This window comes from Vulpes vulpes, chromosome 11, assembly GCF_048418805.1.
Source record: "Vulpes vulpes isolate BD-2025 chromosome 11, VulVul3, whole genome shotgun sequence".
Classification (NCBI taxonomy): domain Eukaryota; kingdom Metazoa; phylum Chordata; class Mammalia; order Carnivora; family Canidae; genus Vulpes; species Vulpes vulpes.
Window position 1 is genome coordinate 25,612,298 of NC_132790.1, and position 27,302 is coordinate 25,639,599.

General features: G+C 39.1%; 1 protein-coding gene across 3 annotated transcripts in view; it reads left to right on the forward strand.

Annotated features, from left to right (window-relative positions):
- MRPL48 (mitochondrial ribosomal protein L48) overlaps positions 1–27,302 on the forward strand; it is a 65,210-nt gene that overhangs the window by 26,325 nt on the left and 11,583 nt on the right. For all 3 annotated transcript variants that reach the window (XM_026010511.2, XM_072725912.1, XM_026010512.2), the window contains exons 4-5: positions 8,953–9,041; positions 24,615–24,784. In XM_026010511.2, coding sequence (XP_025866296.1) covers positions 8,953–9,041; positions 24,615–24,784 — 259 coding nt within the window. The remainder of the gene's footprint in view (positions 1–8,952; positions 9,042–24,614; positions 24,785–27,302) is intronic.

Below are 27,302 nucleotides of genomic sequence, written 5' to 3' on the forward strand. Positions count from 1 at the left end.
CTGCTGAGAGATCCCAAAAGATAAGAACTTAACATTCTTTGGCTTTAGCAACATGGAAGTCACTGGTGACTTTATGAAAGGAGTTTCTTGTGCAGGTGGGGTGAAGCCAGTTGTGGAAGTCAGCTTGCCTTGACAGGTGAATGGGAGTTCGGGAGCTAGAGAAAGCTGTTCACAATGTTTTTATGAAGTTGAGTGGGAGGGGAGAGAATTGACAGGAAGTGGAGAGGACTGTGGGGTCCAGGAAAGGTTTTATTTTATGTTTTCTTTCCCCCTCTCAATGACATTTTTTATTTTGAAAGATAAAAAAATATGGAAGAGTATAAAAAGATAATAAGTCAAATAACCCCCGAGTTAACAATTACTAACATTTTGCTAGATTTTATTTTTTGTTTTGTTTTGTTTTAAAAAGAGATTATGTTCAAGTGCTCTTATTCCCTAAATTTGGTCTTATCCCTTACCCTCAACTAGAGGCAAAGTTTATTTTGAACTGGTATATATTCTGAGGAAAGTTTTTTTTTTTTAATTACTATTAAATTATCAATTGTAAGAATTGTAAATACATTTACATAGGTGCATAGGATAAGAATAAATATAAACTGTACAAAAAGGTATATGATAAAAGTCAAATTTTCTATTTCCCAGTCTTACTCCCCAGTGATAGCCACTGAAAGCAATTTCTTTTATATTTCTCAAGAAGTTTTATGCATATGTGGACATATATATTCTGTGTGTGTACCACTATATCTTAATGCTGGACATTTAGGTTGTTCAGAGTTTTTGCTGTTTCAAAAAATGCTGCAACAACCATCTTAATACATCTTTGTGAACTTGTTCCCAAACATTTATAAGATAAATTCCTGGAATTGAAATTGCTGAGTCAAATGATTATGATTAAATATTTTGGTAAGTATCACCTGATTGCCCTTTAGAGAAGTTGCATTAATTTACATTTCTATTTCCTGGTCAAAACTGGGTTTTATAAAATATCTTATTTTTTGGTAGTAAAAAAATTATGTCTCATAATTTGCATTTCTTAAGAGAGTTTATCGTCTTTCCACATTTTTATTGGCAATTTTTATTTCTTTCCTTGTTAACTGTCTATACTTTTTGCCCATTTTTCTATTGAGTTTCTAGATTTTTTATTTTTAATTTACAAGAATTTTTTTTATATAGTTCTTTTTAAAATTTGTTTATTCATGAGAGACACAGAGAGGCAGAGACATTGGCAGAGGGAGAAGCAGGCTCCCTGTAGGGAGCATGATGTCAGACTCCATCCCAGGACCCCAGGGTCACGACCTGAGCTAAAGGCAACCACTCAACAACTGAGCCACCCAGGTGCCCCTGCAGTTTTTATATATTAAGAAAATTAGTATTTTTCATCTCTGCTTTGCATTGCTTCTAGTTATCTGTCTTTTGACTTTTTGTGTTTTTGTTGAAAAGAAGTTTTATGTTTTTATATAACTAAGTTTATTAATCTTTGACTTCTATCTAGGTTTTTGTTTCTTGCTTAAAAAGATCTCTATTCCAAGATTAGTTTAAAAAATCCTTCGTATTATCTTCTGGTATTTTTTTCCCTTCATATATGTGATGTATCTGGAATGAGAAGTGAGTAGGGATGCAGGTTTTCCCCGAAATGTGTAGTTAACTGTTCCAAATTTATTGAAACATCCTATCTTCTCCTCAGAGGTTTGACAAGATTATCTTTATCATATACTAAGTTTCCATATAAATCTGAGATTATTTTAACTTTGTTTTGTTCCATTGATTTGTCTGTATATTTGATGCCATTACTAACCTTTTAAAATATTGGTTATATAGTTTTGTAGTATATTTTAGTATTTGAGAGGTACTTAAATCTGAGGATTTTTTGGTTTTATTTTGTTTTTAAAGCTGGAATCAAAAAGGCCTGTTAAGACCTATTGAAGGAAATCCAGCAGGGATCCTTCTGAAAAGAGAGGTGGGGGATAATATAATTTGCTCAAATAATTTTCTTTTATTAAGATTTTTGAGAGTGAGTGGGGTAAGGAGGGGAAGGGGGAAAGAATCTCAAGCAGGCTTCATGCTGAGTGTGGAGCCCAACAGAGGGCTCTATCCCCATACCCTGAGATCATAACGCCAGCTGAAACCAAGAGTTGGGCCACCCAGAGGACCCTTAAACAATTTTCTATTTAGAGAAATTTAAGCTGTCTTCACGACTTTGCAATGTAAACAACACTTGATACATATCCTTGTATATCTTTGTTTGATTATTTACTTAGGATTCATTTCTAACAGTCAAACTCTTGGGTTAAAAGAAATGGATTTTTTTTTTAAATTTATTTATGATAGTCACAGAAAGAGAGAGAGAGGCAGAGACACAGGCAGAGGGAGAAGCAGGCTCCATGCACCGGGAGCCTGATGTGGGATTCAATCCCGGGTCTCCAGGATCGCGCCCTGGGCCAAAGGCAGGCGCCAAACCGCTGCGCCACCCAGGGATCCCAAGAAATGGATGTTTTTAAAGCTATTGAATATGTATTACCAAATTGGTCTCCAGAAAGATTGTGCTATTTTATTCTTCTTTGGTATTTGAGAATCCCTTTTTATATAGTCATCAATATTAAGTGTTTTTTTTTTAATATTTGGTAATATAAGTTTATATTATAAACTTATAAGTTTAAACATGTCATCCCTTGTATTTGTAATTTGTATGTCTTTGATTACTAGTTGATTGACCATATTTTCTTTTTTTAAATATTTTATTTATTTATTCATGAGAGACAGAGAGAGAGAGAGAGAGAGAGAGGCAGAGACATAGGCAGAGGGAGAAGCAGGCCCCATGCAAGGAGCCTGATGTGGGACTTGATCCCGGGACCGTGGGATCAGCCTAACCGCTGAACCACCCAGGCATCATGGTTGACCATATTTTCATACATGTACTGGCCATTTATCTTATTCTTTGCTCATTTTTCTTTTTTAAAAAAATTATTTATTTATTTATTTATTCATTCATTCATTCATTCATTCATTCATTCATTCATAGAGACACAGAGAGAGAGAGGCAGAGACACAGACAGAGGGAGAAGCAGGCTCCATGCAGGGAGCCCAACATGGGACTCCATCCCAGGTCTCCAAGATCACACCCCGGGCTGCAGGCGGTGCTAAACCGCTGTGCCACTGGGGCTGCCCTTTGCTCATTTTTCATTTGTTGTCAGGGAATCTCAGTGCCTAGAAGGCCCAAGGTAATTCACCAATGTTGGCATGCCAGGATAATTCTACTTGAAAGCACATAGTTTTGTTAGCATTTTTCATGGATTCTTTGAGATATCCATAAAGTCAGAAATTCCAATATTGAATTACATTGGTTTTCAGAAAAGAGTGGGGAGTGGTGCCTACCTTTACCCATAATACTCTCTGTGGGCCTGGGTACCATCCCAGCTACTCTCTTTAAAAGGTGGGCATGATTGTAGTGACTGCCTTTTTCTTACTGTTTTTAAACATATAGAGAGAGGTAAAAGATATACATATGAAGAGGTCTGAAGAGGTTAAATGAAGAGAACACAGAGTTGTCTCATTACAGCATGAGCAAAAAGGTGGAATCAGGAACATGGCACATTCAAAGCCAAGTAGTTCAGTGTACTATAATTAGAAAAACTGGAAAAATTTTGAAAAGAGATTTTGAAAAAAGTGGGTAGCTGCCAAGGCCAAATCATTGCAGCTTATCTTGGTAAAATATCTTAAGAACCTTTCAGCATGGAGCCCAGTGTGTTACCTGAAACTGACAACTTGGAGATCAAGACCCAAGTGAAGATCAAGAGTCAGATGCCCAACTGACTGAGTCACCCAACTGACTGAGCCACCAAATTGCCCCATAAAGGCAATTTTCTGAGTGTATGCTATTTGCCAGGTGTGGGTGTATACCTGCCCTTGTGGTGTGTAAGGGACGTCCGGTCTATTGAATGGAGAGAATATCCTGCAATTAATCTTGACTGGGGCTACCCCAGTGTTTTCCTCTTTCTCTCCAGCATAACCCTGCTATAAAAATGCTGTTCTAATATCGAAGGAGAAATAATTAAAATGATGATGTTTACCCCTATCCTGGACTGATGGATTTCATTCCCAGTTTAGTAAACAGACACACTGAAGGACAGTTGGCTTTGGCATATATAAAGTAAAGGGATGTGATGCGGGAAAAGTCAATATGTGATTACATCCTACAATTGTGCTTATTGAAAGATCTTCAGAGCCTCCTGTTGAAACCCTGGGGTTCTGTGTCTTCAGTGAAAAGAATTGTCTTTCCTCTTAGGAGGCTGCAATGTTAATGCAACAGCAGGAGACTCAGTTGGATGACAAGGAGCAAGGGAAGAATTCAGTTGAACTTATTAGAAATTGGAGGCTTTCAAACTGGTACATTTTATAACATAAACAACTGGCTAATTAAGCAGTTTAAACGCTGGTAGTTTGACCAAAACCTTTCATTTAAGGGGGAAAATGGTTAATTTAACAGTAGTTTGAACCAACTTCTTAATTAACCAGATGCTCTAATTATAGGAATTGCCCTAAGCTGAATTTGAAAATGCTTCCTTGCCAAGGAATTCTGGCAGATGAGAGGCTGAGGCAGGAATGTGGTGCTTTCACCTAAGACGTGTTATCCCCAAAGATCACCTTTTGGTTCTGCTGTTTGAAACCACTGAGGGGGGTGATTGAGTTTCTGTGTACTTAAAAACGATGGTTGGCATCTGAGTTTTCTTTAAATATTTTTGTTTTTATTTTTATTTTATTTTAAATATTTTTAAAAATTTATTCATTTGAGAGAGACAGAGAGTGAACGAGAGCATGAGCAGAGGGTAGGGGCAGAGGGAGAGGGAGAAGCAGACTTCCCATTGAGCAGAGAGCCCCAATGGGGGCTGGATCCCAAGACCCCGGGATCATGACCTAAACCAAAAGCAGACACTTAACCAAATGAGCCACCCAGGCGCCCAATTTTCATTCTTTATACAAAATGTTTTACTATATAGCGGAGGCATGGAAGAGCTATAATCATGAAGTAAACTTGATGATCTTTGAATGTTCAGGGCAGCAGAAGAGTTTCATGGAGATGGTGATATTTGAGCTGACCCTGGAGGCTGGCTAGGATTTCACCAGTCAGAGAAGTGTAGTCTGAGCAGGAGGTACTGCCCAGTATGGCACAGAACCATGACAATTGCATGATTTATACAGAATGGCAAGTGTAGCTCTGTGGCTGAGGAACAAAGTTTTAAAGGCCTGGAGGAGTAGGAGAATGAGGAGATGAAGTCATTGGAACTATATTATAAAATCAAGTTTCTTAAATACTTACTTAAGGAGTGTGAACATTTTGAAATATAGCAAAGACCTCTGCCTCATTCATTGGTGTTTCTGTAGTGCCTGGTACAATGCCTGGCACATAGTAAGTACTTTTAAAAAATTATGTGTGTAGGATGAATAAATGGTTGAATTAATGAAAGAGAAGAATATTACTAGGTTTGTGTTTTAGAAGGATTAGTTTGGGGGATTCCTGGGTGGCTCAGTGGTTTAGCACCTGCCTTTGTGATCCTGGGGGTCCCGGGATCGAGTCCCACATCAGGCTCCCTGCATGGATCCTGCTTTTCCCTCTGCCTGTGTCTCTGCCTCTCTCTCTCTCTCTCTCTCTCTCTCTCTGTCTCTCATGAATAAATAAAATCTTAAAAAAAAAAAAAAAGAAGGATTAGTTTGTCAGTTCGAGAGGATGGAATAGAGAGGGGATGTAGATACAGTGAGATCACCAACAGCAATTTAGCCAAGGCTGCCACTTGAATCTCTTAACCCATCCATGCTCTCTCTCCCTTTTTCCATGTACCAACCAAAGTGATCTTTTAAAAACATATCAGGCATATACTTTTCCCTGTTCAGCTTGAAATCCAAACTCTTCACAAAGCCTAGTGTGGTATGTTCCCACTAACTGCTCTAGGCTCTGGTATACTCTGTGCCCTTCTCACACTGACAGCCTTTCTTTTCCTTTTCCTTACCCCTCTTTCAAGAATGCATCTGTTACTGAGGCCGATTCATTGTTCCTTCCTCTAGGCACATAGTGCCTTGCTCTCATCTATTAAAGTAATTTGTGTACTGTAAGGTAATTATCTGCTTTCCTATCATCCTTCCCTAGTACACACTGAGTATCTCCAGGGAAAGTGGCATATTCTAGTCATCTTTGTCCCAGTGTGTATACAGTTGTTGGCATGTAGCAGTATATGTGGACTAATGCATATCATAAAAGGGACTCATGATATCCAAGGTTTGTCTTGATGAAACAATGTGGATTATAAAGGCAGGATTGGCCTGGCAAAGAGCATACCTGCTTTGAAGCCCATTTTATTCTATTTTTTTATTTTTATTTATTTTTTTATTTTATTTTATTTTTTATTTTTTTTATTATTTATTTATGAGAGTCATACAGAGAGAGAGAGAGAGAGAGAGAGAGAGAGAGGCAGAGACATAGGTAGAGGGAGAAGCAGGCTCCATGCACCGGGAGCCTGACGTGGGATTCGATCCCGGGTCTCCAGGATCGCGCCCTGGGCCAAAGGCAGGCACCAAACCGCTGCGCCACCCAGGGATCCCTTTTATTTTTTTTTTTAATTTTTATTTATTTATGATAGTCACACACACACACACACACACACACACAGAGAGAGAGAGAGAGAGAGAGAGAGAGGCAGAGACACAGGCAGAGGGAGAAGCAGGCTCCATGTACCGGGAGCCCGACGTGGGATTCGATTCCGGGTCTCCAGGATCGCGCCCTGGGCCAAAGGCAAGCGCTAAACCACTGCACCACCCAGGGATCCCGGAAGCCCATTTTAGAAAAGAGAAGCCCAAGAAACATTTCACTTCTTCACATCTTTTCTGTTTTACCTCCCCGTAGAGATGAGGATAGGACCATAGGAACTGAGAGGAAAGGGAGCAGGACCTAAGACTAACACTAATCCAGAAGGTAGAGAGTGAGCAAGAGAGATAGACATAGAAGAGCCATGTAGTACTGGTTTCAGTGAAAGGGTAGAGATAAGGAACTGACATCTGAGCTAGGAAAAATCATATCTAGCTAGATTTTATATTCCAGAAATTCAGATGTCATAAGAACCCACCTGGGCATAGGCCTTTCATCCAGATAGAACTGGGTTTATTTTTTTATTTTTATTATTTATTTATTTTTTAAAGATTTTATTTTATTCATGAGAGACACAGAGAGAGAGAGCAAGAGAGAGAGAGAGAGGCAGAGACATAGGTAGAGGGAGAAGGAGGCTCCATGCAGGGAGCCCAACGTGGGACTCGATCCTGGGACTCCAGGATCACTACCTGGGCCGACAGCAGGCGCTAAACTGCTGAGCCACCCAGGCATCCCTAGACCTGGGTTTAAATTGCAGTTCTGCCTTTTACTAGCTGGATGTCCTTGGCCATTTCACCATATTTTCTGAACTACAGTATCTCTTTTTTTTAATTGTTTTAAATTTTAATTCCAGTATAGCTAATGTACAGTGTTATACTAGTTTCAGGTGTACAATATTGTGATTTAACAATTTCATGCATCACCCCTGGGTGATGATCATCAGGTAAGTATCCTTTTTAGTCCTCATTACCTGTTTGACTCATCTCCCCCACCCATCTCCCCTCTGGTAACCATCAGTTTGTTCTGTAGAGTTAAGAGTCTGTTTCTTGGCTTGTCTCTCTCTCTTTTTTATCTTTGTTCATTTGTTTTGTTTCTTAAATTCCCCATATCAGTGAAATCATATGGTATTTGTTTTTGTCTGACTGACTTATTTCACTTAATCTTATACTCTCTAGGTCTATCCATGTTGTTGCAAATGGCAAAATTTCATTCTTTTTTATGGCTGAGTAATATCCTGTTGTATATGTATATATACCACATATCCTTTATCCATTCATCATTTGGTGGACAGTTGGGCTGTTTCCATAATTTGGCTATTGTAAATAATGCTGCTATAAACATAGAGGTGCATATATCTCTTTGAATTAGTGTTTTTATGTTTTTTGGGTACATACCCAGCAGTGTGATTACTGGATAATACCACTTTTTGAGGAACCTCCAATTGTTTTCCACAGTGGCCGCACTAGTTTGCATTCCCATCAACAATGCGCGAGGGTTCCTTTTTCTCCACATCCCTGCCAATATTTGTTGTTTCTATTGTTTTTGATTTTTAGTCATTCTGACAGGAATGAGGTGATATCTCATTGTAGTTTTTATTTGCATTTAGTTCCCTGATGATGAGTGATATTGAGCATCTTCTCATGTGTTGAGCTACAGTTTCTTTATTTTTAAACAAGGATAAAAATAATGAAGACTAAAGTCCTTCCTTGAAAGTGGACCCAAGTGGTACATCACCAGATCTACCACAATAAATATGTGAATGGAGAGCCTAGTTTATACTTGATAGTAGTATACACACACACCGTTCTGTACCTTAGGCTTTTGTTTTCATTGTTATTTACTTAGCAATGTGTATTGGAGGTTGTTCCATATTAGCACAAATAAATCTAATAGATGGTATGTAAAACTTTGTGGAAATCTGTGATTGTCCTCTTACCTGCTTGTATTTGCCACCTATTTCTTTCTCTGTATGATCCACATTAGAAAACTTCAAAAGGATTATTGCCTGTTGAGGAGCAAGAGAAAACAGGAACACTGTGAGAATGTATTTTCTCCTATCACCGGTGGCCGTAGCAGGAGAGAATTTCTCAAAGAAAGGTAGCAGGGAGTGGGTATGATTGAGGTGCCAAAGGGAGAGATAAAGGGGGTAAATAAGGGTCAGCTCAAGATCAAGAAATAGCTCTGGTTCTTTAAGCCAGCAAGAGACCTGCTATCCCCAGATATTCCCGGTCTTGTGGTTGAGAATTGGTCTCCTCACGTGTGATCTGTCTGCCCTGAAGGAGCTTTGAAACAGGTTTGTCTTATTTTCTGTTTTTTAGGTGGCATTCTGCTGAATACCAGTCGGCACTACAAGTCAAAGCCTACCCATGGCATTGGAAGATACAAGCACCTAGTTAAAGCACAGGAGGTAAAGAGAGTAGGGGTCCTTTAGAAGAGGATAGTGTGTGGCTTTTGCACAGACTAAAGATCACATATGTATAGGGTGGATAATATTGAAGGTAGAAGGGTGGGGGGACACCTTTTAGTCCTCTCCAGTTATTTAGTTTGGATATTATCCACAGTGAGCTGTTTCTGCCAGCTCTCAATCTTGTCCCTACACTTAGTGAAAAGCAAATGATTTGGTTTTATTATTTGTGGTACTTAAAAAAAAAATCTTCTTAGTATTTATTTCAGTATGGACCCCAGAATAAATGATACATTCACTTAAGCTGAATTGATGGTTTGTGGCAAGTAGTGGCGGATTAGTATTTTCAGCCAAATAGATTTATAGTATTTGCAGATTTAAAAGATATTTATGTTCCTTGGATCCATTATCACAGATAATTGGGAATTAGTTCTAAGCATTATAAGATTATTTAACCCATTTCTTAGGATTCCCATAGCTACAGGATTGCTTCTGTGGTAGTGAGATTTCTGTGCATGTGCAGAGGATTTTGTGGTGAGGTGGACCCAACACCGGCCTGAAAATCAGAAAGTCTGGTTTTGAGTCATGATTCTCTCACTTCCTGTAAATAGTAGTTAAAAAGGATTTTGCTCTTCTATTTAGGGAGACTTCAACATCCCTCTTGGTTCTTTGGCTTGTTGTAATGCTCCCACATAACCATGAACTTTTCCTGTTGCCCCTTTCTCTCCTTGGCAGAGGTCCAGTACACTATATTTGGGCCTCAGAAGCCATTAAACTTGCCATGTTTTCCTGAGCATCCTCCTTCTAGCAAGGAATTTCATGAGAGTACCATTGCCACTTGTATTAGGCAGTCTCCCAGTGGGAAATAGCCCAACTAAAATTATTCATTTGTAGTTTGTAGTAGGAAGAGGACTGAAAATTGGGAACCAGGAAACTTGTAGGCTTAGTTATGCCACTAATTACACCTTCATGACTTTGTTGTTGTTGTTGTTGTTTTTCATAAATTTATGTTATTGGTGTTCAATTTGCCAACATATAGAATAACACCCAGTGCTCATCCCATCAAGTGTCCCCCTCAGTGCCTGTCACCCAGTCACCCCCACCCCCCGCCCACCCCCCGCCCACCTCCCTTTCTACCACCCCTAGTTCGTTTCCCAGAGTTAGGAGTCTCTCATGTTCTGTCTCCCTTTCTGATATTTCCCACTCATTTTTTTCTCCTTTCCCCTTTATTCCCTTTTACTATTTTTTATATTCCCCAAATGAATGAGACCATATAATGTTTGTCCTTCACCGATTGACTTATTTCACTCAGCATGATCCTTCATGACTTTGGATAATTAACCTTGCTCCTTTGAGCATTGTAGGCTCTGAAATTATATGTAAAATGTTTTCTATGTGCAGTCTTTTCTGAAAAGAGAGTCCATTGCTTTTATCAGAGTCTTTTATAAAGGCTGAGAAACTGGATTATAATATCTTTAAGAGTCTTTTGGCTCAGGATGCCTGAGTTGCTCAGAGGTTGAGCGTCTGGCCTTTGGATCGGAGCATGATCGCATGATCCCAGAGTTCCAGGATCCAGTCTTACATCGGGTTTCCTGCATGGAGCCTGCTTCTCCCCCTGCCTGTGTCTCTGCCTCTCTCCCTCTGTGTCTCTCATGAATAAATAAATAAAATCTAAAAAAAAAAAAAAAAAAAAAGCTCTGGTATCATGTAACTCTGTGATGCTCTGAAACATTTATTGAACATCTATTATGTGGTAGTCATTGTTGAGGGTGCCTTGTCTATTCAGACTGGATTGTAATGCAATTTTAGAAGATGAATGAACAAGAACCAGTCAGTGCTCAGAGAGCTGGCAAACCATTAGAGGTAAAACACAGATAATTATGCTCCTCAGCAGAAAGTAACAGGTACTAAAAGGAAGATACAAAGTGCTATTAAAATTCAAAAGAAGGAGTAATCTACACCTTTTCTGAGTTGTGACATCTTAGAGTAGTTGTTGGAGTTGTTTTATTTTGGAATATCCCTCTTCTAAAAGTTCTATATAAATTAGTAGGAGATAAAATTCATTTTGTTTAGGTGTGTGTTCTTTGTTATTTTTTTCTTAATTTCTTGGCCCCTATGTCTTAAAAGATAATTTTCTGTGTATGCCATGCTCTCACTTGCTCCCTAGGTTGGTATAAAAGGAAGTTTAATGCCATAATAATAACATCTGTCCCTATCTTTCTCCCTAGTTTCTTCTCTCATCTCAGGGATACCATGTTTTAACTGCATTGAGCCTCTTGCTTTTTTATCCAAATCATCATACTGTTTTAGAGCCTCTCACAAGTCTCTCTATGAAATACATATGTTTCAAGGCTGTTCTGTTTACTTGGAGTATCTTCTCCCTCTTTTTACTTGGCTAATATATCCTCAATCTTTAAATTCTAGTGAGGAGGGCAGCCCGGGTGGCCCAGCAGTTTAGAGCTGCCTTCAGCCCAGGGCCTGATCCTGGAGACCTGGGATCGAGTTCCACGTCAGGCTCCCTGCATGGAGCCTGCTCCTCCCTCTGTGTCTCTGCCTCTCTCTCTCTCTCTCTCTCTCTCTCTCTCTCTCTCTGTCTACCATAAATAAATAAAATCTTAAAAAAAAAAATTCTAGTGAGGAAGTAGGGTGAGGAGGGAAAAAATGAAGATCTCCTTCTGAGATACCTTCCTGGATTCCCAGCCCTGGATTACTTGTCCTACCATGAGCTGCTAGAGTTCCTTGAACTTCCTCTGTACTATGACTTACTGCTCTGTTTTAATTGTCCGTTTGATGACCATTTCCCCTTCTAGATGGTGAGCTTTCTTAGAGTAGAGGCTATGTGTCTGTGTCTTCAGTTTGCAGCAGGGAGCCTGACATCAAGTAGAGGACAGTAAATATTGATTGAGCTGAACTGATATGTGGTTATTGGAACTGCTCCGAGGTTTTGTAAATCAGAGCTGGCAAACACAACTCACTATTTGTAAACAGCTGGTTCCAGATGACCTTGGTTGCTTGAGGGGAGTGATGCTTTCTTTGGTTAGGGTTATAGGCTTTTCTCTGATGTCATTCGTTGTCCCTGGGTAGCTACCCAGATAGTGAAAGCTGCTGCAGGCTCCTTGCTTCCTGCATGGGACAGTTCGCAAAAGCTCTCATCTGCCAGCTTGCAGAGGCTCTGTCCCAGGTTCCTGTCTCTTCTGTTGCAATGGGGAACTGGACTAGAAAAGAAGGCATCCTGTGGTCCCCTTTCTCTCCCTAAGCATAGATCCTAGAAAAAACAATAAGCAATCAAATTCTCTTTTTTAACTCGGGGTCCCATACTGAGTCCTCTCCTCCCTTTAGCCCCACATCCTTAAGACAAGAGTTCATTCTCAGGCACAAAGTGCCCAGGCATTATGGCATTTCTGCTACTGTAATCTTACATGTTGTATGACCCAGCTTGACTGGCAACGAGGGATCACATTTCAGAGCTTATCTCCACCTAGCACTGTGTCTCAATGTGTAGATCTCATTATTTCCTCAAGGGTCCTGAATCACCTTGTTGAATTTCAAAGGCTTCAGATTGTTTGGAGCGATTTTTATCTCATAGAAATAAATGTGTAGTCCTTTGTATTTGTAGAGTGCTAGGTTATTTCTCCCAAGACCACTTACTTGACCTCAGCTGCCTTCAGTCTTGGGGTAATAACAATCCAAGAACCAGAGAATTGCTAAGAGGAAGATGTGGGATGATGAAATGAGGCAACATAAATTGTTGTCAGTTTATAATTGTTTTGTGTTCTATTTTTTAGGCCCTGGGGCAAGAGAGTAATGGGTATCTTGTAATGTAAGCAATTTACTTCCTTTTTATAGAATGGCCCCCTAGGAGGCGAGATGTCTTTTCTCTTGGAAACTCTTTGCACTGTTGACATAGAGGAGGTGTCTGTCATTTATGACACCTTTTTAGTTTGTTGTAACACCCATAGATAGATTAGCTCCCACAGCCACAAGTCTGTGAGGAGACTGTGGCATCATTCCCAGAAAAATCAGCAGATCAGAATCACTTTATGGTGACAGTCCTAGCTTCCTGGGAACAGAAAGATTAGTTTTTGCTGGTGCAGTAACTGTAGGGCTCGACATGGATTGTAGGACTGATTTATGGAAGAGTTGGTTTAAATTAGCATCCACATTTTCCCTCAAGTCTACCCCCTGTAACTCATTGAAAAGAAAAACCATCATTGAGCATCTCCTATGTGCCAGGCACTATGTGAGCACAAATGATGCTCAGGTAAATGGGACACAGTCTTCCTACCAAAAGCATAGAGCAGGCTAGGAAAGATAGTGCTCAAAAATGTAACTAACTACACATGTAAGTGTTTTACTAGGGGGAATGAACTAAATAACAAGAGAACAAGGTTAAGGAAGCAATTTTCCCTGAAAGGGTCAGTGAAGGTGTTATGGAGGTCACCTCAACAAACATTTACTACTAAAACAAACAAACAAACAAACAAACAAAACCCAAACATTTACTAAATGCCACTCGCATTCATACACTGAGTATGTAAAGTGAACTGACCTTTGGAGTATCCAGCTATGTGGGGTACACTGAGAAACACTGGGACTGTAAAAAACATAAAAGAGTTCCCCAGAACTTTTCTGGATACAGAGAGTGATTCCTGTGATGATTACTCAGCCTGTGCCATTAGAGTGCCCTCGTCTCCAGCTCACCAGTCTCATTCTGTCTTGCCCTTTCTGCTGAGTTATAACCGTGGCAGAGTTTCAGAGGGAGTCGTGTTTGATGAATAATAGTAGTGATCCCTTTCCATTTTCACAGTGCTTTCACATCCATTATCTCTGTGCCTCTCAAGCCATGTGCCCTTGGAGCACTGGTGATCCTAGAGCTGGACCTCTTATTAATGTCAATCTTTCACATTTTAGAAAGATAGTAAGTTAATGGATAGACTTTTCTAAATTTCAGATTTTTCTCCCATCAGTTTTAGTTGATGAAAATAAATATTAACAGAGAGGTTCAGATGTGTTTTCATATTTTTTGAGATGTAGAGAACTCCATTTTTATAACATAATCATGTTTTGTGCTAGTAAAGTCATTTTTGTTGTATATGATGAAAGTATACTGATAAATATTTTATGGTGTTTCACAAAGGGAAACATGATTTTGTTAGGCTCTTTGCAACTAGCAAATTTGCAAACAATGCCATTTGATTCACCAACTATCCTGTAAGATAGGGTAGAAAAGGAAACTAATTGAGGCCCATAAAGGATTTCTCTATGACATGTATCTAGTGAATGATGGAACCAGAACTGGAGTTCAGTTCAACTCAACATTTAATGTTGAGAAATAGAGAAATGAATGAAACATAGTACCTTCTTATAGGAATTGAAATGGTAGTTTGTCTGAAATAATAAAGAGGCCCACTTAGTTAAGGGGCATAAAAGAATCTTATTTTTCTTTCACATAAAAGTGTAAGTAGATATTCCAGCTTTTGGCTTTGCCACACTTATCATACTGCTTCTATCTCTTAGTTTTGAGATGGCTGCTTCCTTTGCAGCCATCATGTCCACATTTCATCAAGCAAGATGGAGAAAGGGAAAATACTATGCGTAAGCTCTTATCTCACTGGCCAGAATTTAGTCACATATCCATACTTACTGGCCAGATTGCTTGGGAAATGTGATTTTAATTATAAATGGTCATATACCCAGTTAAACTGCAGCAGGTTTTTTTTTTTTTACTTTGATTTCTTTAATGATTCTTTCATGAATAAAGTTTTCCATCCATAGTTGTGTTTCAGCAGTTATGTTATTAAAGGAAAAAGGGGGAATAGATAATGAGGTAACTGGCAGGCTCTGCCCACTTTCCTGGAAAGGAAAGATGGAGGTTAAGAAAAATGTTTTTGAATTAGGAGGACCTGAATTAAAGATTCAGCTCTGATGATTTCTGGTTGTGCGACCTTGGGTACCTTCCTTAACTTTTCCAAGCCACAATTTCCTTGGCTTAATACAGGAATTATATTTCCCACTGTTACTGTGAGAAGTAAATTAAATAAGAAAATTTTAAGAACTTATCACAGTGCCTGAAACATAGAGCCCATAGGTGGTGATGATGATGATGATGATGATAGCATTAGTTTGTTTTTTCATAATTCCATAGCATTCTATTTTCCTCCCTCAAAACATGCATAACCTTATAATTACTTGTTCTGTATAGGCCTTTCTTGATAGATTGTAAACATTAGTGAGCAGAGACAATGGCTGTCTTATTTCCTGTTATATCCCTAATCCTAATCTTGCTCATCACTAGCAGTCAGTGTTTGTTGAATAAATGCATAAATGTGATTGATAATGGTGTATCTGGGGGAGGGTCTGCTATGGGAACACATGAGTGGTACCTAACTCAGCCTGAGGAATCAGGGAGAGCTTCCTGGAGGAGCATGAGTTGAATCTTAAAAATAAATAGAAGTTGCTTATATTAAGCATGTGGGGTGAACAGTCAAAGGCTCTGCAAGGAAGGAAACCTTCTGGGTAGAGGTAGAGAGACATTGACCCTGGAGATGCAATTGGGGAACTTCTAGTAGTTTTTTTTAATCCTAGAGTTTAAAGTGGGTACTAAGGGTTGAGGGACCATGAAACCTGAAAAGTAGGCAGGTTTAGATCAACCCTTTTTAAAAGATACCATTTATTAAGTAACTACTATATACCCTTAAGTATCTCTGCTTACTGCCCTTTCAACTATATCCACTTGAGGTGGTTGCTCTTGAGATTGCCTTGGGGAGTTAATTAGCATGGCGCAGCAGGGTACCTTGTGTTGAATTTGCCTTTGGAAGTGAGCTGCTCTTTATGATTAAATTGAGATTTGATCTCTTTTCCTGTCACTGAACTGTAATTCCTTGAGGGCTAGGACTATTTCTTTGGTATCTTTCATCAGCACTTTGCACACAGCAGGTGCTTAATAAGTATTTCATGAATGCCACTAAGATACCAGGAGCATGATTACCTCCAATTTATAGTACTACTAATGTCCTATTTGTGTATATTACTAAACCTTTTTTTTTTTTAAACTCAACCTTTTTTAAAGATACCATTTATTGTGGCACTTGGGTGGCTCAGTTGGTTAAGCATCTGCCTTCAGCTTGGGTCATGATCCTGGGGTCCTGGGATCAAGTTCTGAGCCCTGAGTCCAGCTCTCTGCTCAGCTTCTTCTCCTTCTTCCTCTTCCCCTCCCCCATGTTTGTGCTCTCTATCGCCCTCTCTGTTGCTCTCTCTCTCTTTCAAATAAATAAATAAAAATCTTTTAAAAAGAATAAAGACACACCATTTATTGAGTGACTGCTATATACCAGATGCCATAACTACTGTGTGCCAGGCTTTAAAAGCACCTTTCCATTTTTTGGTATTATAGTACACTTATCACAGTAAGCACTGAGTAATGTACAGAATTGTTGAACCACTATATTGTACACCTGAAACTAATAAAATGCTGTATGTTAACTATACTGGAATTGAAATAAAAAACTTAATAAAAAGGAAATTAAAAAAATAAAAGCATTATTCCATTTTATAGTAATATAAATAGTATATTTTATTTAATCCTCAGATATCCTAGTTATTAAAGACCCTGTTCGAGGACCCTAAGACTCCGAGAGATTAAATGACGTGCCTAAACGGCTAGTAATTTCCAGAACCAACATTTGAACCAAGGATGGTCAGAATCTATCTGATGTCTATGCTACTTCCACTTCATAGAAATTCACTATTTCAAGCTTCACAAGAACCTTAGGTGTTACAGGCAAAGAAACTGACACATAGAGAGGTCTTTCAATGTCATTTAGTGACTAAGCAGACAGGCTTTAAGTCCAGCTTTTCTTTGGCTTCCATCGAAGTACAGTGCTTTTTGTGCAGTACCAGGCTGTGCCTCTTGGTCATCCCAGTCAGGGTCAGGCCTTCTGTCTGGTGATGTCTCTTGACAGTGTGCCACATTGAATTATAAACATAGTCACTTGATTTCTGTGTGCTTTATAATAAGTTCATTATGGACTGATCAGAGTACCATCACCAAATCTGAATTTTAAAATTTTCATCACCAGAATTTCTGGAAGCGGAATATGCTGCAGGCATATCTGCTTTTTCACTTGAGGATTAAGATAATACTGTTCCTCCCCAATTTTCCCACCCTGGAGAATGCCACCTATAGTGATAGGCAGACACAAGCACTTCCGCAGAATCTAGAGGAGAGAGAGCACCTGGGCTTGGGGCTGCAGACCCAGTTTCCAGCCATGGCTACACATAAAGTGGTTACATTTCCCATTTCCTTACTATTGTGACCATAAATAAGTCATTTCCCCCTTCTAGGTCTCAACTTTCCCAGTGGGTAAAATTAGGAGGGAAAGAAGGAGAGACTGTATTATCTCTGGGACCCCTTGCAGATATAGTAGCCTGTCATTCTAATGTGACTCCTTTTTCTGCTTTTTCCCAGCAAAATTTCCCAGTAACCCTGGGCAAGTATTGTGCTTTCAGAGGGCCTCAGTTTTCTCTCTGTAAAATAGGGATTATAATATGGATGTTTCTTTACAAAAATCGTTTAGTAATTTATTTCATGGCTTATTTGGGGGGTCATAATGCAATTCTTTTTTCTTTTTAATTTTATTTATTTATTCATGAGAGACACACAGAGAGACAGACAGACAGACAGACAGAGGGAGAAGCAGGCTCCATGCAGGGAGCCTGATGTGGGACTCGATCCTGGGACTCTGGGATCACGCTCTGAGCCAAAGGCAGGCACCCAACTGCTGAGCCACCCAGGCAGGCATCATAGTAGTCATTCTACGGGGATCTAAGAATGGCTACCCTGGGCCATCATACACTGAATCCAGGTCAGTCATAGGAGTGCCAGGGTTTGAGGGTAGACAGTAGTCCATCATCCCTGCCACATTTCTCCTAGCTTCTCTTGCTTTCCTACCTGACTGTCTCCATGTGCAGTCAGGGTGGCTTTCCATGAACACAGCTTTAGTCATGTACATGCTTTGCACAGATATCTTTAATAAGTCCCCTGGATGGTTAGAAGGGCACAAACTCAGGCAGTAGGGATAGAAAAGAGGGGATGGATAAGAGAAGATTATACAGGTAAAATTATAGGAACTGGTGACTGATACTATATGCAGGCAAGCTCTTGCTGGCTGTGCTATGCCCTGGCTCAGAACTGAAATATAATGTTAAAATGGGCTCTTGATAATGTGGATAGGTCCAAGCATATCTAGGCCAACACAGAAAAGCAAGTGAGATGCCAAGAGGGATACTGGAATCAGCTTTTTTTGTTTTGTTTTGTTCCCCTAAAGCAACACCTTTGAAGAGCCCTGGCATTTTCCCTAGTTATAAAAGCCTCCTAAAGGCTTTAGAGAAGCTCCTCCCCTCTCTGCTGGAAAATTTTAGCAGTTCCCTGTCGCATTCCAACGTTAGCATTCTCTGACTGCAGTGCTGAATGTCTTGGTGAGAAGTCGGGATTGCTGCACTTGGCCACAAGTGTGGTAGGCTCTGGAAAAGAGAGCCAAGTCCCTGATCTTTGATGGTTGGTCTCCAAAGGTTGGCTTCTCACTCAGCAAAGTCTAAGACCCTGCAGTGGCCACCACTGTTAAGAATTTTAGCAATGAGAAACCATAAGAGACTATATACATAATAAAGGAGTGAGGAAGATCTTCATCATAAAGATAAGAAATCCAGAAACTATAAAGGCTATAAAAAGTTTAACAGTGCGCAGGCTGCAGTGGAAAAATCCCTGCTTTGGGGGTTAGAAAGTCTAGGTTTTAGTTCCTAGGATCTGTCTTGTCTGGCTGTGTCGCTCTGGGGAAGATGTTTAATCTCTCTGGGCTTCTTATTCTTTCCCTGCAAAGATGAAGAACTGGGACAAAATAATCTCTAAATGCTGTCCAGTTCTAAAATTCTAAAATTGTGATTCATTGAATGTTTTCTCTTTGCCAGGCCTTGTGTTAGACAGGAGCATAAGATGGAAAATAGTAATAAAAGTTAATATAGGGGATCCCTGGGTGGCTCAGCGGTTTGGCGCCTGCCTTTGGCCCACCGCGCGATCCTGGAGTCCCGGGATCGAGTCCCGCGTCGGGCTCCCGGCATGGAGCCTGCTTCTCCCTCTGCCTGTGTCTCTGCCTCTCTCTCACTTTCTCTATCATAAATAAATAAATAAAATATTTAAAAATAAATAAATAAATAAATAAAAGTTAATATATAATATATATAATTATGAACATAAAATTATGAACATAAGAATGAAAATAGCAATAAATAATATATATAATTATGTGACATGGATTGTAATAACCACTTTACATAGTGTTTTGTTCGGTTCTCAGAACATCCCTGTGAGATCAGGTCTGTCATAGGTATTACTGGTCTTATGAAAGGACCGTTTCTTGGCCCTCCTCCTGCTCCCCTAAATTGGGCCTCTGCTATCTTAGACTGACCTAAAGAGCAGTGATGGGAGAGAACCATTTTAGGTGCTCTGCCAGGAACAGTTCTGCTGTGGCAGCCACTTAGGCTGTTGGCTGTTAGGTAAGGGTGATTTAAGACATGTAAATAGAGATAGGTTTTTTACCCTTTTTCCTTTTTTTTTTTTTTTTAGATTTTATTTATTTATTCATGAGAGGCATGTTTATTCATGAGAGACAGAGAGATAAGCAGAGACACAGGCAGCAGAGACATAGGCAGAGGGAGAAGCAGGCCCCCCACAGGGAGCCCGATTGGGTGGGGGGACCCGATTCCCGGACTGGGATCACACCCTGAGCCGAAGGCAGATGCCCAGCCGCTGATACACCCAGGCGTCCCTGCCCTTTTTCTTAAAAAAACTATTTCTACCAAATAGCAAGACTTATTATAAATCTCCAGTACAGGGATCCCTGGGTGGTGCAGCGGTTTGGCGCCTGCCCTTGGCCCAGGGCGCGATCCTGGAGACCCGGGATCGAATCCCACATCGGGCTCCCGGTGCATGGAGCCTGCTTCTTCCTCCGCCTGTGTCTCTGCCTCTCTCTCTCTCTCTGTGACTATCATAAATAAATAAAAATTAAAAAAAAAAAATCTCCAGTACATAGGACATGTGGTATTGGCTCAAGGATAGGCAAACAGCCCGAAGGAACAGAATAAAGAGTACAGAAACTGATCTTCTTTTTTTTTTTTTTTTTTCTGATCTTCATATCTTTGGGTACTTATATGACAAAGGTGACACTAACCATGCAATGGTACTAATGGTACTAAGTCAACTGGACTGGGTGATCATGTGAAAAAAATTATTCTTAACTCCTATTTCACACCATACACAAACACCACTTAAAAATAGATTGTAAGGCAGCCCAGGTGGCTCAGCGGTTTAGCACAGCCTTCAGCCGGGGGCGTAATCCTGGAGACTCGAGATCAAGTCCCATGTCAGGCTCCCTGCATGGAGCCTGTTTCTCCCTCTGCCTGTGTCTGTGTGTGTGTGTGTGTGTGTGTCTCTCTCTCTCATGAATAAATAAATAAAATCTTTTAAAAAAATAAATAAGGGGGATCCCTGGGTGGCGCAGCAGTTTAGCGCCTGCCTTTGGCTCAGGGCGCGATCCTGGAGACCCGGGATCGAATTCCACGTCGGGCTCCCGGTGCATGGAGCCTGCTTCTCCCTCTGCCTATGCCTCTGCCTCTCTCTCTGTGACTATCATAAATAAATAAAAATTAAAAAAAAAAAAAGAAAATCATTCTTTAAAAAAAATTTAAAAAAAAAATAAATAAATAAAAATAGGTTGTAGATCTAAATGTAAATGCTTAAAATAATCACACTACTAGAAAATAACATATGAGAGTATCTTCATGATCTTAAGATAGAGATTTCTTAAGTAGGACACAGAAATCACTGTAACTGTAAATGAATGAGTAAATTGAATTACATTAAAAAAAAGAGCTTCTGCTCCTCAGAATGCACCATGAAAAAAGTGAAGAGGGAAGCTACGGGGAGGGAGAAGATACTTGCAGCACGTTTATTTAACAAAGGATCAAATCTGGAGTATAGAAAGAATGTCTACAAATCAATAAGAGAAAGGCAGACAACCCAATCTAAAAAATGACAAAATACTTGAATAGGCAGGTTACAAAAGAGAGTATCCAAATGGAAAGGTGCTTAGGCTCAATAGACGTAAAGGAACTACAAGTTAAAACCCAAATTCATTATCACATACCAGCCAGAATGGCTAAAACAAACCAGAAAACCTGACTCTAAGTTTTGTGTTGGTAAGGATATAGAACAATTAGAACTCTCATTAATTCTGATGGGAGACTAAATTGGAAATATCTTTGTAAAACTGTTTTAGAGTATTTATTAAAGACGAATATGCATACTCTCTAAGTCAGTGGTTCAGGTTCTAGGTATATCCCCAATAGAAATGCATACAGGTGTTCACTGAAAGATACATACAAGAACATAAGTAGCACTATTATTCATTATGGTCCCACACTGGAAACAACCCAGATTTCCATCAACTGTAAAAAAAGTTTTAAAAAAAGATAAATAGGGACGCCTGGGTGGCTCAGCGGTTAAGCGCCTGCCTTCGGCCCAGGACATGATCCTGGAGTCCCATATAGAGCTCCCTGCATGGAGCCTGCTTCTCCCTCTGCCTGTGTCTCTGCCTCTCTCTCTCTCTCTCTCTCTGTGTCTCTCATGAATAAATAAATAAATAAAATCTTAAAAAAAAAAGATTGTTGCATATTCATATAATAGACTACTAGAGCAATGAAAAGGAAAGAACTGTTGTTTCAGCTACTACATGATGAATCTTACAAATATAATGAACAAAAGAAGCCAGATATAAAAGAGAACATAGTGTATCATTCAATTTTCATGAATTTTAAAAACAGGCAAATGGTTTTAGAAATAAGAATAGTGGGGAAAAAAAAAAAAAAAAAAAAAGAATAGTGGGCAGCCCGGGTGGCTCAGTGGTTTAGTGTGGCCTTCAGCCCAGGGTGTGATCCTGGAGACCGGATATCGAGTCCCACATCAGGCTCCCTGTGTGGAGCCTGCTTCTCCCTTTGCCTGTGTCTCTGCCTCTCTCTCTCTCTCTCTCTCTCTGTCTCTCATGATTGAGTAAAAAAAAAAAAAAAAGAAATAAGAATAGTGGTCGGGAGGCAGGAGCTTTTGGGGTGCTGGTAGTGGTCTATTTGTTATCAGGATACTGATTATACATGTATTTTCACTTTGTGAAGTATTTTCACATTTTGAAAATTCATTGAGCTGTGCTATTTATGCATTTTTTTCAGTATGAATACTGTATTCCAATAAAATTTTTACTAAAAATTTTTTTAAAACCATAGTAGATTTTTGGGGTACCTGGCTGGTTCAGTTAGTAGAGTTTGTGATCTTTGAGCTCGGGGTTGTAAGTTTGAGCCCCATGTTGGCTGTAGAGATATTTAAAAATAAAATCTTAAAAAATAAATAGTAGAGGGGCGCCTGGATGGCTCATTCATTTAAGCATCTGACTCTTGGTTTTACCTCAGGTCATGATCTCATGGGTTGTGGAATCAACCCCATGTTAGGCTCTGTGCTCACTGGGGAGTCCTCTTGAAGATTCTCTCCTCTGCCCCTCCCCCCACTCACATCACTCTGTCTCTCAAATGAATAAGTAAATCTTAAAAAAATAGAGACACCTGGGTAACTTAGTCAGTTAAGCATCTACCTTCAGCTTAGGTCATGATCCCATGATCGTGCCCTGCTCAGTGGAGAGCCTGCCTCTCCTTCTCCTTCTGCTTCTCCCCCCAGGCCCACTCTCTTTCAAATAAATACATAAATTAAATCTTTACAAAGTAAATAAAAAATAAAGATAAAATTCAAGAAAGTAAATATGATTCTAGTTATGAACTGACAAAAGATTTACATTATTAAAAATTTTTTAAATACAGAGGGGAAATAGTTAAAAAGTCTCCTTCCCACTTATATGCCTGAGCTATCCAGTTCTCTCATAAGCAGCCAGTGATATTAGTATTTTTGTGCATCCTTCCAGACATAGTTTTTGAATATGCAAGCAAATAAATATGTCTATAATTATACACACACACTTTTTTTTATATGTATGGCAGTATTTTGAACATGTTATTCTACAGTTTGCTTTCATCACTTATTTTAAAGACCTTTCCATATAGTAGTACATAAAGAAATGCCTTATTCCTTCTTACAGCTGCATAATGTACTATTGTATGGATGTTCCATGATATATTTAACAGGTCCCTCCTCTAGATGGGATTTAGGTTAGATTATTTCCAGTTGAGAAACTTTCTTGATCCTGATCTATGTTGGGTTAAATATCTACTTTCCCAGGCCTCATTTTAACTTTTTACTGCAGCCTGCACAGATTGATACATCGTGAAGTAATACAAAAGGGTAAAGTACAGATAATTTGTCTATCTCTCAATTCTTTCTTTCTTTCTTTCTTTCTTTCTTTCTTTCTTTCTTTCTTTCTTTCAAGATTTCTTTATTTGAGAGAGAAAGAGAGAGAGAGAGCAAGTACATGTGCATGTGAACATGTGTTCAGGGAGTGGGTTGGGAGGAGAGGCAGAGGGAGAAGGGAAAGAAACCCAAGCAGAGTGTGCTGAGCATGGAGTCCAGTGCAGGGCTTGATCTAATGATCCTGAGATCAGGACCTGAGCCAAAATCGAGAGTTGGATGCTTAACTGACTGTGCCACCCAAGCGCCCCATCTACCTCTCAATTCTTAAAAGGAAGACTAAATGATTGCAGAATTTCAAAACTAGGAGAGCTGGAAGAGATCTAATGCTGAGTTTCCTTGCAATTGATTTAAGATTCTGATGACAGCTAACAATTCTTTAAGAAAAATATACACTAAAAAAAAAAAAAAAGAAAAGAAAAATATACACTTATAAAACTTTATGTATAAATTTTGAGGTTGATAGACCACTTGAAATTCCTCAATGGGTTCTAGATTAAGAATCTGTTATCTAAAAAAAAAAAAAAGAAAGAAAAAGAAAAAGAATCTGTTATCTAGTGGAGCCTGCTAGAACACTGTATCATTCAATTTTCATGAATTTTAAAAACAGGCAAATGGTTTTAGAAATAAGAATAGTGGGCAGCCCGGGTGGCTCAGTGGTTTAGTGTGGCCTTCAGCCCAGGGTGTGATCCTGGAGACCAGGTATCGAGTCCCACATCAGGCTCCCTGTGTGGAGCCTGCTTCTCCCTTTGCCTGTGTCTCTGCCTCTCTCTCTAGTATAACCCCAATAATTTGAAAATTGGGGAGCTGAGGACCAGAGATGGGAGGTGGTGAGTCTCATAATAAGTTAATTGTAGAAGATAGTCACTTGTATTCATATTAAAGTAATGCCAGCAATAGTCCCTCTCCTTTCATTGGCTGATATCACAGCCCAGACTGGCAAGGGAAGCCAACCATTTCTTCCTTGGGGAACTTCAGTTTGAAGGTAAGGTAACCTAAGAGAGAAAAATGGTAAACAAACTTATTTGAAAGATTGATTTCTTTGATATCAAGATGAGATGATTAGAATTTTTTGTATAATACTTTGATTTATTTTCTTTTTCCTTTTGTTTTCTGTTCAGCCCAAGAAGAAGAAGGGAAAAGTAGAAGTGAGACCCATTAATTTGGGGACAGATTATGAATATGGAGTTTTAAACATTCACCTGACTGCATACGACATGGCCCTAGCAGAGAGTTATGCCCAATATGTTCACCACCTCTGCAACCATCTATCCATTAAAGTTGAGGAAAGGTATGAAGGATGCCTTTGCATGGGATGTTCTTGGTTTGAGTAGCATGCTCTGCTTTATTGTTATTGTTAAATGAGGTTTTGAGACATAATTTACATTTAGTAAAATTCACCCTTTTTAGGCATATAGTTTACCACAATCAGAATATAAAACAATTCCATTAACCCCAAAATGTCCCTAGTGCCCAGGTGTAGTCATATCCCTGGCAACCAACAATTAATATTCTGTCCCATTGTTTCAATTCTCCAGAATTTCATGTAAATGGAATCATACAGTATGTAGGCTTTTGTGTCTGGCCTCTTTCACTCAGCATAATGTGTTTAAGATTCTTCCATATATTTTATTGCTGAGTAGTATTCTGTTATATGGTGGACCTTAATTGGCTTATCCATTCACCAGTTGATGTACATATGTATTGCTTCCTTTTATTGGTGATTTTGACTAAAGCTTCATAAGCATTTTTATGTATGTTTTTGTGGGGCAGATATCTTTTCTCCTGGATAGCTACCTAAGCCTGGGATTTGGGGGTTATATGATGACTGTATATTTAACTTTATGAAAAACTGATATCTGTTTTCCAAAGTGGCTGCACCATTTTGTTTTCCCACCAACAATGTATGATGATTACAGTAATTCCTTTTCCTGGTCAGCACTTGGTACTGTCAATTTTTTCCTAATGCTATTCTAATAGATATATAGTGGTATCTCGGAGTTTTTAATTTTCATTTCTCTAGTAAATAATGATTTTGAACATCTTTTCATATGCTTGTTTGCCTTCTGTATATCTGCTTTGATGACATGTCCAAATCTTTTGTCCATTTTTAAAATTGGGTTGTTTGTTTTCTTATTATTGAATTATGAAAATTCTGTATCTATTTTTGATACCAGTTTTTTTTTCAGTGTGTGCTTTGCAAATATTTTCTCCCTGCCAATGACTTATCTTGTCATCTTCTTAGCTGAGTCCTTTGGAGGGCAGACTTTTTTTTAAGTTTGATGTTCAGTTTATTAATTTTTTCTTTTATCATTCATGCGTTAAGTGTCATATCTAAGAAAAATATTCTCCTGTGTTTTCTTCTAGAAGTTCTATAGTTTTAAGTTTTACATTTAAGTCCATTATCTATTTTTAGAGGTTTTATTTGGGGGGGGGAATAGTATGAGATATGGGTCAAAATCCTTTTTTTTTTTCATATAAATATCCAGTTATTCCAGCGCCATTTGTTAAAAAGATTTTCTATCTTTATCAACTTATCTTAGCACTTTTTGAAAATCAATTAACCATGTATGTGTGGGTCTATTTCTTAACTCTATTCTGTTATTATTGTGACTTAGGTATCTATGCTTATACCAGTACCACACTGTCTTGATTACTGTACCTTGATTACTGAAACTACAACTTTGTTCTTTTTTTATTCATTTTTTAAAAAGATTTTATTTATTTATTCATGAGAGACACACACACACACACAGAGAGGCAGAGGGAGAAGCAGGCTTCATTCCGGGAGCCTGACGTGGGACTTGATCCCAGGTCTCCAGGATCAGGCCCCGGGCTGAAGGCGGTGCTAAACCGCTGAGCCACCCCTGCTGCCCTCTTTTGGTTTTCTTTTCTTTTTTTTTTTTTTTTTAAGGTTTTTTATCTATTTATTCATGATAGACATATATATATAGAGAGAGAGAGGCAGAGACATAGGCAGAGGGAGAAGCAGGCTCCATGGTAGGAGCCTGACGCGGGACCCAATCCCAGGACTCCAGGATATTGCCCTGGGCCAAAGACAGGTGCCAAACACAAGCCACCCAGGGATCCCCTCATTTGGTTTTCTATATAAATTTTAGAATTAGTTGATTTCTACATAAAGGAATCTGATGGAATTTTATTGGGATTATGTTGAATCTGTGAGTCAATTTAAAGAGAATTGACATCGATTTGATTCCCCTGATCTATTAACAAGGTATATCTCCCCATTTTTTTAGGGTTTCTTTATCTGCTCTGCTTTTCATTTAATCTTTGGATTTGCTGGAAAACTGTAGGGAAGGAGAACTAACATTTACTGGCTACCTACTCCAGGCCAGGCACTTTATATATCTTATCTCAGTGTTTCAGAAAGTGTGGGATGCCCTGTAGTTTGCTTTAAATAACATTAAATCACATGGTGAGAAATTTCTTCCCTTTTTAACTCTCATTCAACCTAATTATGTCAAGGAGAAATTCTTTGTGTGATTCTAGTATGTCCTGAATGCCACTCCAGCACTTCCTAATTTTCATAGCAGGGAAGAGACCTCAGACTCCAAGTCTTTGGCTAGCATAATATCTAGCTAGAATTTTACATTATTTTGTTTTCTTTCCGTTGTACTTTTTTTTTCTTTTAAGTGATTTCTAGGCCCAATGTGGGGCTTGAACTCATGACCCTGAAATGAAGAGTTGTGTTCTACCGACTGAACCATCCAGACACCCCTTTTATTTCTTAAAACAAATCTCTATTGATGGCAGCTGAAACTAGTCTTCCATTTACAATAGTGATATAA